The sequence below is a fragment of the Neolamprologus multifasciatus genome, chromosome 11 (genome assembly GCF_963576455.1).
Source record: "Neolamprologus multifasciatus chromosome 11, fNeoMul1.2, whole genome shotgun sequence".
NCBI classification, from domain to species: Eukaryota; Metazoa; Chordata; class Actinopteri; order Cichliformes; family Cichlidae; genus Neolamprologus; species Neolamprologus multifasciatus.
Window position 1 is genome coordinate 3211547 of NC_140449.1, and position 12830 is coordinate 3224376.

At 41.1% G+C, this 12830-nt stretch overlaps 1 protein-coding gene across 1 annotated transcript; it reads left to right on the plus strand.

The window, feature by feature from the left end:
* Positions 1-434: 434 nt before the first annotated feature.
* Positions 435-12255, plus strand: rrp15 (ribosomal RNA processing 15 homolog). The gene is made up of 5 exons (XM_085176764.1): positions 435-739; positions 6325-6569; positions 6849-6946; positions 7021-7210; positions 7289-12255. The coding sequence occupies exons 1-5, from the start codon at positions 706-708 to the stop codon at positions 7424-7426; spliced, it is 705 nt and encodes a 234-aa protein (XP_085032890.1). The 5' UTR covers positions 435-705; the 3' UTR covers positions 7427-12255.
* The last annotated feature ends 575 nt before the right edge of the window (positions 12256-12830 follow it).

Genomic DNA, 12830 nt, shown 5'->3' on the forward strand with positions numbered 1-12830 from the left:
CTTGAATGATTTTTACCTCATTAATCTGATTTTACTTTTCGCCAAATACCATACCCATAAGTTCTCAAGCAAGGAACCTCACTTTCTCACTTTTAGGAAAGAAATTAAACTCTATGTGAATACAATTTGCTCCTCTCACAACAAAAAAGCTTTTAAAACCGTAAATATTTGTAATGTAATAATGTAATAATTGTGTGTTTAATGTCCCCGTTTAATTATTCAATGTCACTGTATCTCTCGCTTGTTTTTCTTTTATTTATTTTTTATTCCTTTTTCTTATTTTCCCCGTTTAATTTTGATATGTATCTTACCTGTTTAATTTTCCATTGTATTATAATTTTGCAGTACATTGTCTCCTCCGTGTATTATATTTGTTGTTCCTGTTCCTCTTGAAATAAAGATGGAGAGAGAAAAGTCTGAACTGGGACACAGCCCGAGCTACACTTTCTACCGGGTTAACTTTGGCACAGCACGGAACCCTGTTCCAGATCGTTCCGGCCCGCTTTAACCTCTAATGGCCCGAATAAGCCATTTCATTACTGTTGCAGACAGAACAAACGTCGCAGTGTTTTTTCTCTGGGTTTTATTGGCGAGTACATGACGAAGCTTTTTTCCTCATACGTGTGGAACAAATCGGAATTCCTGGACGGAACCTTTGACGGGCGGTTAGTTGTACTCTACGGAAACGACGTAGTGTAACACACAATGTCTCTGGTGGAAGCACACGCGTTGGACTCCGGTGAGTTTTGTAATACAAGTTTTTATTATTGCTGCTAATTGTAGCCGCACGGCCTCGATAGATTCTCACACAGCGCGATCAACAGTACTAAACTCTCTGCTGTTATTGTTAATACAACAGCAGAGGCCGAGATATGAATGATCTGCTCTGGTTACAGGATGGATTTAAAGTTCGTCTGTTCGTCTGTTCACTTGGTAGAAAATGAGCGAAACTTTTCTCCTGTAACCCGCTCTTTGAATACGAGCGACCCAAGTATCGTACTAAGTGTAAATAGTGTAACAAATCACGCGTGAATCACACACGAACACCACATTTGCTTCGGTATTCAGACAACAACGATCATCTGTAACAGGGGCGTCGCTAGCATCACTGAGGACTTGGCCCAGCCCTGAAATCTTTTGGGTTTCTGCTTGAGAAGAACATGAAGAACAATTTGAGTTCTTCTTGTTTGTTACAGTTTTATTTGACAGTACAGAGTTTTTACCAGCCTCAGAGTAGGGGTGGGCGATATAAACGATATACGATAGAAACGATATAAATTTGGCCAACGATAGAGATTTTGACTATATAGCTCTATCGCGATGATGTAATCAAGCTGCGCCTGTTTGGGTCGAAAGCATAGCAGCGGCTAAAACCATTATCATCTGCAAATTATGGCAGGCGACAGTCACAGCAAAGAGATGAAGCGCTTTTGAAATATGGGGAAAGCCAAAACTGCGCTTCCTCCACTTCCGTAACATTGATTCATTAATGTTGAATTCTCTCGCAGCTGTTCTGTTCCCATGTTGTTGCAGTATATTAATAACTAACCTCGTATAGTGGATGAATGATCTCAGTTGTTCTCCTGACTGAAGTTTGGCCCGTGTACAGCATCCTGCTATGTGATTGCATTTGTCCCTGACCTCCAGAATCCCTCACGTTAACTTTTATCGAGTGGAAAAAAGTTAGCGTTCATCCTCCAGCTTCACTGTGCTAATGTTATGCTAACATAGCTGTGTCGCTAGCAATCACGTAGCACAACATTATACACCAGGTAGTCCAACTTCAGTAACCCTGCAAACGTCACTGCTGTTTAGTTTCTGTCTTCATTTATGTTGAAAGTGACAGCAGAGCTGTACGTTTGAATTAGTTTCAAAAATCTCTCAGTCAGAACATGGTATGAAATGTTTAGGTGGAAACTAGCGAGCTAACTTCCTGCTAACTTCTAACTCCGTAAAATTTAATAAATTCTGTTTTCATGGATGTTAAACTTAATTGCAGCAACGCTTCATTAAAGATGAAAGAATTTAGACAGTTTTTAACTCTCAGTGTTCGTTTGACTTTGGGACCTGAAGGGACGGGGTTTAGGACCCAGATTACTCCGCGAAGCTCCTCACTACGGCAGCTGTAATGCTCTGACAATCCATCCAAACATTTTTTTAACATATTTCTGCACACCAAAGTCGGTTCGAGGTCAGTAAGCACAACCAGAATTCATACATAAGGCGCACTCTCAATTTTTGAGAAAATTAAAGGATTTTAAGCTTTATAGTGTGGAAAATACGTTACACAGAAGAAAATAATATATTGTGATATATATCGTTACCGCGCGTGCTTCAAGTTATATCGTGATATGAATTTTAGGCCATATCGCCCAGCCCTACCTCAGAGCTTTTATTGCACCACGATTGCTGCGTTTGAACTGTATGCCCTCTTCCTGATGCTCACCTCTTCTTCGTCTTTCCTGCTGTCGTGGTGTCCCATCATTTTGCATCTCTTCTCCTTTGCTCGCTCCTCCTGTTCTCTTTCCTGACCTGGTTATAAAAAGAATGCAGTCAGCATGTGCCGATCAAACGCCACCATCATCTAGTTTGATGTGATTATTAAGGCATCAACTTATTTTATACACACTGACTCAACCTCAAATATCAGACTGCAGAAAAGCAAAATTACTCGTGCACTCTGCCAAGACACACGAGCTAAACAGCAAAGTCAGTGGTGAATGTGAACTATAGGCCAACATTTAATTCAGCTGCAGACTCAGTTTCCACACAGTGACGTCTGTCTTCAGTCACATCACTTCCTCTTTTGTCATTTTATGTTTTCTTCTTCATTTTGCAGGATTTCATTTTTCACTCTGTTAAAATCTACATCTGATTTATTTCAAGCGTTTCTGTGAAGTATCTTCAAATGTCCACTAGCTTTCTTTGATCCTCGGTAAACATGCAACATAAAAAGGTCAGAGGTCACTCTGCTGTGTTATGGCACAAACGTGCGTATCTGTGAAGAGCACAGGAGTCAAACATGTGCACGAATAAACAGAAATTACACCAAATAAACTCAAGTCAAGGGTTAATTTTTCAGTTCATGAAATTTTTAAAACATCCCCTGCGTTTCCATGGTTACTCACTGTCATGTGTAAACCCTGCAGGATGACATCACTCTGAGCTGCTGTGGTCACAGCGTCTCAGATTTCCTCCTGATGTTCTTATAAACGCTGCTGTAATGCTCATGCTGGAGTCCCATGCATCGTTAAACCCCGTTGGTCAGACCAATCAGGTGCTCGTACGAGTTTGGACCTGTTGAGGGATGCTCAGGTGTAATTGGTTCACACAGATGTGACTGTTTCAGGTGTGACTTTAATAAACAATTCTTTAAAGAGATCCATAGCTCATCACAAACCATCTGTGGCTCGAGCCCTGACACACCTGTGGAGCTTCGAGTAGCTGAAAAGTCATTATTTGTTTATTATTGTTTACAGTAGTTGGACGCATGAGTCTTTGAGGCGTCCGTATATATTTGAACATAACTATAATGTTGGTCATGATGCATGAGTTCACCTTTTAAAGTGAAATCGTGGTTTGTAGAGTGTTACCTGTGCTGCTGCTCTAAGCTGTCACAGTTGTGGATTAGTCATGTTAATGTTCATTTTTGTGCTTTTCATGAAGTTTTTGTAGTTTGATCTTTACAGACTATCAGAATAATAATAATACTGTTCATCAAACCATGAACCTCGCTGTGCTTCTCTCTCTAACTATGCTGGCTGCTCATGTCGACTGTGATTGTTAGTCACTGGGGCTACGTCCACACGTACACGGGTATTTTTGAAAACGGAGATTTTCCGTTTTCGTTTTAAAAAATAATCCCGTCCACACGTAAAGACAGAAATGAAGGAAAACGCTGCTAGGAACATGCCAAAGCAACAGGTGGCGCTATATTCCTAACCGTGCAGAAATGTTGGCCAATCAGAAGTCTAGAAGCCTCGGTGGGAAAAAGTAAACAAAGATGGGGCATAGAAGCAGAACCGAGTGGTATGTGTGGAGGGACAGTAACTGTGTGTGTATATGTAAGCATTTAAACACTGCAGAGACAATTAACAGTAACAGTATTGTAGAAATTCATTTCACCGAAACAATAACGTGGCGCACAGTGTGACGTCAAAAAAGGCGCACACCTTTGACGCTGCGTTTTCTGCGTTTTTCTCGTCCACACCTAAATGCAAAAACGGAGTTTTTAAAAATCTCAGTTTTCAGTGACCGAAAACGCCGTTTACGTGTGGACGAAAGGTGCAAACGCATAGAAAAATCTGCGTTTTCAAAAATACCCGGGTACGTGTGGACAAAGCCTGAATGTTCTATCAGTTGTTCCATTAATTAATCGAGAAATCAGGTAAGAAATACTTTTGTGTTACTAGTGATCAATAATATATATCCAAAGGGGGGAAAGTGCTGGTCTTCCAAAATGAACTGTTTAAAACATCTGTCCAAAAAACAAAAAACCCCAAACCCTCAGCCTGCAATGATATAATGACATTATTTAAAGAAAATATTCATTAAAGGAAAAATAAAATAATCTCAAATACAGTAATGTTAAATCAAATAAAGTTTATGAGGAAAAATAAAGAGCTCAAAGTCCAGGATGTCCTCGATGTCGTCCATCAGGACTTGTTAGGATCGCTCGAATGAGCCAAAAGATACAGACCACAAATCAGACGTAACTGAACAGGAGGACGTTCATGTGCAGGTGAATGAATGAGTTTGTATCTGTGTGCCTTTAAAGGCGTATATTAGGGGTGGGGGAAAAATGGATACTGTGTAGCATGGTGATATTTTGTTTGCTAATAATGTATGGATACAGGGACAGCAGAAATCGATATTTTGTTACAAAAAGGTTTTTGTGCTCTGACTTCAGAGCATGTTGATCCTTTTTCTGAGCAAGAATCCTGACATTCCTTCACTGTCCAAATGTGTTTAACTTGTTTTTGGCAGCAATAAACATGACAGTTTACTTATTTTAATTTAAGACATGTTTTATTTTAATTAAGTTTAAAACTTTTTTATTTAATGTAAAATTATATTTTGTTTTAATTTACTTTCAAATTCTTCAGTTGCTGAAGGGGCTGCATAGTTTTCATATATTTCATAGTTCAGAATAGCTATAATTGTACCAGATGGTTGATTCAGTTAAGTTGGACTAGACTGTAATACAAACCGTTCAGTTTGTCAACAATAAAACTGAAATGAGAGAAAGACTGAGTGTGAGACTTTGATATTAGAGAAAATGAATATTGATAAAGTTTACCTTTATGTACAGAATCTGAATATCGCAAAATATTTTGAAAAATTGCAATAATATCGTATCGTGCGTTAAGTATTGTGATAATATCGTATCGTGGGATGTATGGGGATTCCCACCTCTAGCGTCTATGGTGAAAACAAGCACATCAGCATCCTGAAGTCTGCCCCACAGCTGTGATGGTGCATTTCTGTTGGTCTGGGGGTAAAGAGCTTTTATTTTTATATATTGAAATATTAATCTCATTTATTTAGCAAATTTAAAGTGAAAACATATAATGTGACAGAGGTGCTGAAATAAAGATGGTGTAGTTCACCCCTGTTAGACTCACCCTGTTGTTCCAGGATCACTGTGATTGAAACGCTGCATCAGTTACACATTTCACATGTAAGCGAGCCTCACTGTAGATTTCTGCTGTTCCTGTTTCTTCACTCTGAGTTTATCCATCAGGTGCTTTGATAGCCGACTCTCTCCGGCTGTTTCCAGTAAAGGTTTAAATATCGATCGCAGTAACGAGCGCCGCCGTTTCTGGATGCTTCACTCTCTGCACTTCTTGGTATCTTTATGTAGACACAGTCATCACCACTGCAGCTGTTACAGTTAAAGGTTCTTAGATGGCGTTTCTCCACACTCGGCACAACTTCCCTCATTCCTCCATTCACACATTTATTAGTACAGTTTTTATCCCCAAGCATCTGAATCTCAATAAACTTTATTGAAAATCTTCTTGTGTACAATCAACATTTAAATGTGATTTCAAATGTTTGCATCCAAAAAGTAAAATAAATCAACTTTTCTCCACCGTCTTTACTCCCATCATCACCCGTCTGCATGTGGTAGGACTGTGTTTATGTGTTTCTGCCAGTGGGTAAGGTCTTGTTGTCCCTGTGGTGGAGTAAACACGTCTGTAACCTTTGGATGAAATCAGACGCTCGCTTCATCAGGACAGGATCAACTTTCTGGGATTGTCGGGATATTTTAGCATGAATCAGAGTTTGTAGTTCACTGCATCATTTCTTTGTGTGAATCAGGTGACAGCATGGCTCTTTGGTCTGAAGGCAAGGTTGAGCAGAGTGATTCTGAAGGTGAAAGAGTGAATGATGAAGAGAAAGAAGAGGATGAAAATGAGCATAATGAAGATGCCGGCACTGGATGGGCCGAAGCCATGGCAAAGATCCTCGGGAAGAAAACCACGAGCGGCATCCTGGAGAAGAACAAGGAGCTGGAAAAGATGAAGGCGGCAGAGAGACGGGAGCAGCTCGAGAGGAAGAAACAGGTGAGCTCCGAGTCCCAGGTTCAGATGATGAAGACACTCGTCACTCACACAGCACAGTTTCCACATTTGTTTATCACTGTCGACATGAAATGACAATGTTCGACTTATAATAACAAGTTATAATAAGTATGCAAGTTTATTTTCATGTTTTGTCTCTAAAGATGACCATAAGTATAAACTAGTCATTCATTCATTTCCTCCTTGTTGTTGAACACTTTCAAAAAAGCAACATTTTTATTTCTACGCCTTGAAAACCCAAAGATTGTTTGTCCCTCACAGGCTGACGAGAAGAAAGCGTGGGAGCAGATGTGCAGGGAGAAACCTGACATAGTGACGGACCGCGAGACTGAGAAAGCCTTACAGAGAATTGCTACAAGGTGACCACTCTGTTTGCTTTGTTTGACGTATGTGTAGCCGAGCATCTGTTCTAATGTAGTCCTCCTTCACTCAGAGGGGTGGTTCAGCTGTTCAACGCTGTGAGGAAACACCAGAAAACTGTGCAGGAGAAGGTGAAGGATGCTGGTGGATCCGACAGGAAGAAGGCAAAGATCCTCTGTTCTGTCTCAAAGAAAGACTTCATCGATGTGCTGAGGAGGGAAGACGGAGGTGTCCGAGCAACGGGCAAGACGGAGAAGGATGCTGTGAGTTGACAGATGTTTGTTTCGTTCTGTAGCTGTCAGTGTGTTTATCCTGATGTTTCTGTGTGTGCTCGTGCAAAGGTCGCTGCTGTGGAGAAGCCTGCCTGGACTGTTCTCAGAGATGACTTCATGATGGGAGCCACAATGAAAGACTGGGACAAAAGCAGTGACCAGGACGAGCCACAGGAGGGAAACAGTGAGGCGGCGACTCAGATCTGACGTCAGCCGTGCACACGGAAAGACTCAAAGACTGTGGGAAAAACGAACAGGACACCCTGAACTGAAAAGACGAGCTTTAGCGTCAGTACACGCACACGTGCACGCATACGTGCACCGCTGCGTTGGAGATCTACAGTTTTATATTTGTTGCTAAAGATATTTTGACAGCTGACTGTGAAACATACTGAATGTGGACGTAGCAGAGAACATGTGAAACTACACATTTCTTCACAGATTCATTCAAACTGTTTGTTTTTTTGTTGACATTGGAGAAATGGATCCTTCATGTTAAGTTTTCTATTCAACAATAAATGTGTTCATGCTGGTGTATACGACACGCTCACAGGTGGAACAGCCATGGCAGTTACATCAGCTGCTTTCAGACTGATTTTAGTACACAAGTCGAGCAGTGGCATCTCAGTGTGGCTACAAGCAGGGGGTGTGGCTACAAGCAGGGGGTGTGGCTACAAGCAGGGGGTGTGGCAACTAGGGCTGGGTTTTTATAATCGATTTTTTAATATAAATTTATTTTGCCCGAAATGCCAGAATCTCAGGTGAAATCTCACAAACCAAACAGCTAAGACAGTAACTGAGAGCAGGAACACGGATTCTGCACAAAGACGTAAACACACAGCGCGACCCGCGGATCAGAATCAGATGTCGCCTTTCTCACAGTCGGAGCTGAAAGCCGACAGCTCGCTGATTCTGATGTTTCGGCGGGTCAAGCTTTGTGTTCACGCCCTTTATGCGCTGATTCTAAAGCTGTTAGTTTGATGTCTCTCCAAACAATATTGACTGAACCAGCAGCAAAAGAAGATCCAAACTTCACATAAACATCGTCATGAATTCACTCTGACTTTTACTGTTTTGCTTTGACCACAATGCACAGCTCTCTCTCTCTCTCTCTCTCTCTCTCTGTACTGTTTTCTGCGTCTACCGTTGTTTACAGGCTGTCAGCCGACGTTTTTTTTCCCTTTTACTTACTTCCGAAAAGAAAACCTAATTTCTGCCGTTCAACAGGCTTCTGAACAAATTTAAACTTTTTAAAATTATGCAAAATGCAAAACGCCGTGTCTGTAATAAAACCGCTGTAACGTCAGAGGTAATGTTCATGTGTTGATTAATGGTTTTCTTTCATTTTTGATGTACTGCAGAAAATGTTTATAAAATCCAGAACAGGAAAATCACCTTCATGTTTTTCTGTTTTATCTTCAGCTACTTTGACACAAAGGCCTCTGCTGTGACGCTCACACCTTTGATAAAGTCTTTCGTGTGTCAGCTTCCTTTTTACAGATACAAAAATATGTAAATGTACTGATCTGAATTATAATATTTCTGACTGTCAAAATTTCCCAGATTCAAATTGAATTGAATCGAATTGAATCGAATTAAATCGAATCGTGGATCAAATCGATTCGGGACCTTGGGAATCGGAATTGAATCGATTCTAGAAATCAGTGACGATACCCAGCCCTAGTGGCAACTGCCAAGCAGGGGGTGTGACAGCCGTAAAACTCAGAAACCAGTCTTACTTGTTATCATCTATCGTCCACCTGGGCCTCACACAGAGGTTCTGTCTGATTTCTCAGACTTTTTATCTGATTTAGTTCTGAGCTCAGATAAAATAATTATTGTGGGTGATTTTAACATCCATGTTGATGCTAAAAATGACAGCCTCAACATGGCATTTAATCTGTTATTAGACTCAATTTCTTCTCTCAAAACGTAAAAGAACCCACCCACCACTTTAATCACACTCTAGATCTTGTTTTAACATATGGCAAAGAAACTGAACATTTAACAGTGTTTCCTGAAAACCCTCTCCTGTCTGATCATTTCCTGATAACACAATAATTGATTACACAGCAGTGGAGAGTAGACGTTTATCACAGTAGATGTCTTTCTGAAAGCGCTGTAACTAAGTTTAAGAATATAATCCAGCCACTGTTATCATCGTCAATGCCCTGTACCAACACAGAGCAGAGCAGCTATCTGAATGCTACCCCAACAGAGGTCTAAAAAATTATATATTTTAAAATAAAATAATTAAACATACAAACCTAAAATGGGTTTAGCTACATTCTGGAGCGTGTTTCTGGATTGCAGTAGCTAGGCAGCTGATTGGAGACAATAACAGCCAATCAGAATGTTTGCATCCAAGTCTGTGATTGGTTGGTTTTGTGGCACATTTGTAACAGTGTTGAGCCTGCAGGGAGCAGAGATGTTGTTAGTGGGAGGGGCTGTTATTCTGTGTGTGTAGATAATCGCAAACACTGAAACACATTTGTTGCACGCAGCAATGAATTTTGTTCGCTCAAAATATTTTTCTCCTCAACACGCAACATTTGCACTTGCAGATTTATTTATTTACTTTTACGTGCGCTCAGAATAGAGGCACTAAAATGACGCCATAGATCTGAGGTGATTCTGAGGATCACCACGACCTTGCAAGGAATAGATTACGACTAATTTGATCTACGATGAGATAATATATTCGTCAGTGTGGTGTTTTGAAATTTGGTTCCAAGGTCAGCTTTGTCCTCGGGCAGTGAAGGTCCCACCTAGGTACGTATGTCACCCACGGGACATAATTATTAGAAGCAGCCTGCTTCACACCGACCCCCCCTCCTCAAGGGAGAATAAAATAAAACATTTTTTTAAAAATGCAATTTAATGAATTATAAAAGAAACAAATATGGAAACTAAGGCAGGGACCATACAGAAGGAAAACGGAGCAGCTGGAGAATCTGAGGATGTGGGAAGGATGGGAGGGAGCAAAGCAGCACAGACTGGGCTGATGCAGTGGTTCCCAAAGTGTGTGTTGGGGGGGGGAACGCGTAATGGACGGGGCTCCCACACAAACGCTGCACAACGCTGGTGCCCGGGTACGTCTCCCCTGCGTCGGGAGCTCGTGCTGGGCTGATAATGACACTCTCCCTCTTTCCACCCGAGGCTGCTCCACACTCCTCCGCTATTCCCGCCACCCTCCCTGACCACTCCCCTCCACTTTATGCCACCCTGGTGGACCATCTTGTTGTCTGCTGGGGAGGTGGCAGCACGGAGAGGGAACTCCAGTCTAATTTCATTCATAAAGCACTTTAAATAGACTTTAGACCAAAGTGCTGCACAAGTTAACAACAACCGAATAACAGAAAACGGCAAAAATAACTAAACAGCAGTCAGCCTGCACACAGATGCTGTCACATACATGTTGTCATTCCAACTGCACCTCATGTGTGCAGAATAGAAATCTTGGTATATTTTACTGTAAACTGTATCTGTTTTTACACTTTTTCTAATTTATTTTGGCTTCACTGTTTCTTGCTGTCCCTCGTGCTGCTGTGATGTGGATCAAATGAAGCAAAGTTGTTGTAGTTGAAATTATTCTTTTAAACTTATTCAAATATTATTTAGTTAAATAACTCCATTTAAATGACTACAACACTGCTTGTCTCCTACACTTGAATATCTTGGTGTTTCCCACATGCTTGAGGATCTGGATGCTTCTCACCTTGAGCTGATACACTCAATGGCATTGCTCTACTCTCAGATCTTAAATACAGATTCTGAATCAAAAGTAAGTTTGATGTTCTTTATTGTTATAGTTGCAGTGGTCCTACAAACACAGTTAACATTGGACCAAACGTTGTCACTGCTCTGTATGCATTTGTTTATAAGCCAGGTAACATCACTCTGGAGCGTAAGTGGCATTTGTGACTGCAGATGGTCTGAGGTTGTCTTTTTGTCTGAGGTGATTGTGTTTGGTCCTAGCAGACCTTCTAACCCTCTGCTATTGACTCGGGACCCCTGGCAGAGTATTTTAAACCTGTTGTCACTAACCTGGGTTTTAAGATGGACGCTAACATTAGGGCTACCGTCCAGTTTTTATAATTTAAGGCGTTTGGCAAAGGTAAGACTATTTCATCCAGGCCGCGTTTTGCAACAGTAATGCATCCTGTTATTTCATCTCGTTTGGATTACTGTAATGTCTGTATTTTGGAGTTAGTCGGTGTCTTCTCTCTCGTCTGCAGCTGGTCCAAAATGCTGCTGCATGACTTTTAACCAGAACTGGTAAAAGAGAGCACATAACTCCCATCCTCGCCTCACTCCATCCTGTTCATCTTAGAGTTCATTTTAAAACTCTGTTTGTTTTTGCTCCACCTTACCTCTCTGAGCTTCTGCATCCTTACTCAGACCCCAGGTCTCTCAGGTCAGCTGACCAGCTGCTCCTGGAGGTACTCAGAGGGGGCGGGGCCTTCTCCGCCCCAGCACATTAGAGAGGCCCCTTCACTGTCCACTTTTAAAACACGTCTTAAAACCCATTTTTACTCCTTGACATGTGACACAGTCTGACCCTGATTTTATTGTTTTCAATTTAATTCTAATTATCATTTTATATTATTGTGGCCACCAGGTGGCTCCACTCACGCCCAAGTGGAAGGGAAGTGCAGGGGTGGAGATTTTGGCGCTTTCTGTATGTGAAGTTCTGCTGGCTCAGTAAGTTGGAGTGAGACACTGAGACCTCCCCTGTAGTTTTTACATACCTCCACACTATTTTATTTCTTGGTATTTGTGCTAATTTTATTATTTTAAATGTCATTTTAATTATCATCTTATTTTTATCTTTATTTTTTAACTTATTCATTGTATCACGTTTAGCATGTCAAGTGTTCAGCACTCTGTGCTCAGCTGGGAGTTGTTCCATATAAATAAATGGCTTGCTTCATACAAGAAGTGGTTAAGTTTGTAGCACTGTGAGCTGTCCATTGTGTTCAGTGACAGACTGAGCCATTCATCCTACACTGCACAGGACTTTCTGAAATCAGTTACCACTTAGCTTCAGACGGCTGGGATTGTTTTTGGTCTCAGTTGACGGCTTGGAAAGTCTCCACTGCTCAAACACTTATCTGTTATTGGGAGATGAGGTTGGGGTCTATTTGCACAATATATGCTTCTGTTCGTCAAGCACTGGAGGTAGAATGAAGAACATGAACGTGGAAGAGAGAGCAAAATTTTTCCATTAAGACTGCAGCGTCTACCAAGAAAGGAATGAGGAGATTAAATCAAATTCACTAGGTAATTAAAACAAGTGCCTCCTCCCAGGTGAGCCATAATCGATGCTGCAACTCAAATATGAATCCTGAAGAGCAGCATGTTTAAGAATCACATCAGAGTGTGAATATTAGAGAGAACGCAGCAGAATAAAGGAAAAAGTCCTTGTATGAATGAGTGTAGCAGAGATGGGCAGTAACGTGAAACGTAATCCGATTACCTTTTTCAAGTAACGAGTAAAGTAAGGGATTACTATTGCAAAAACGGTAATTAGATTACCGTTACTTTCCCGTAGGGACGCTGCGTTACTGCGTTACTAAAACCGTGATTTTTTGCGAGAATGTCTCATGAC

Coding starts and splice junctions, on each gene's coding strand:
- rrp15 (XM_085176764.1), top strand. CDS start 706: ATGTCTCTGGTGGAAGCACACGCGTTGGACTCCG. Junction 6,570..6,848: donor AGCTCGAGAGGAAGAAACAG/GTGAGCTCCGAG, acceptor TGTCCCTCACAG/GCTGACGAGAAGAAAGCGTG. Junction 7,211..7,288: donor GCAAGACGGAGAAGGATGCT/GTGAGTTGACAG, acceptor GCTCGTGCAAAG/GTCGCTGCTGTGGAGAAGCC.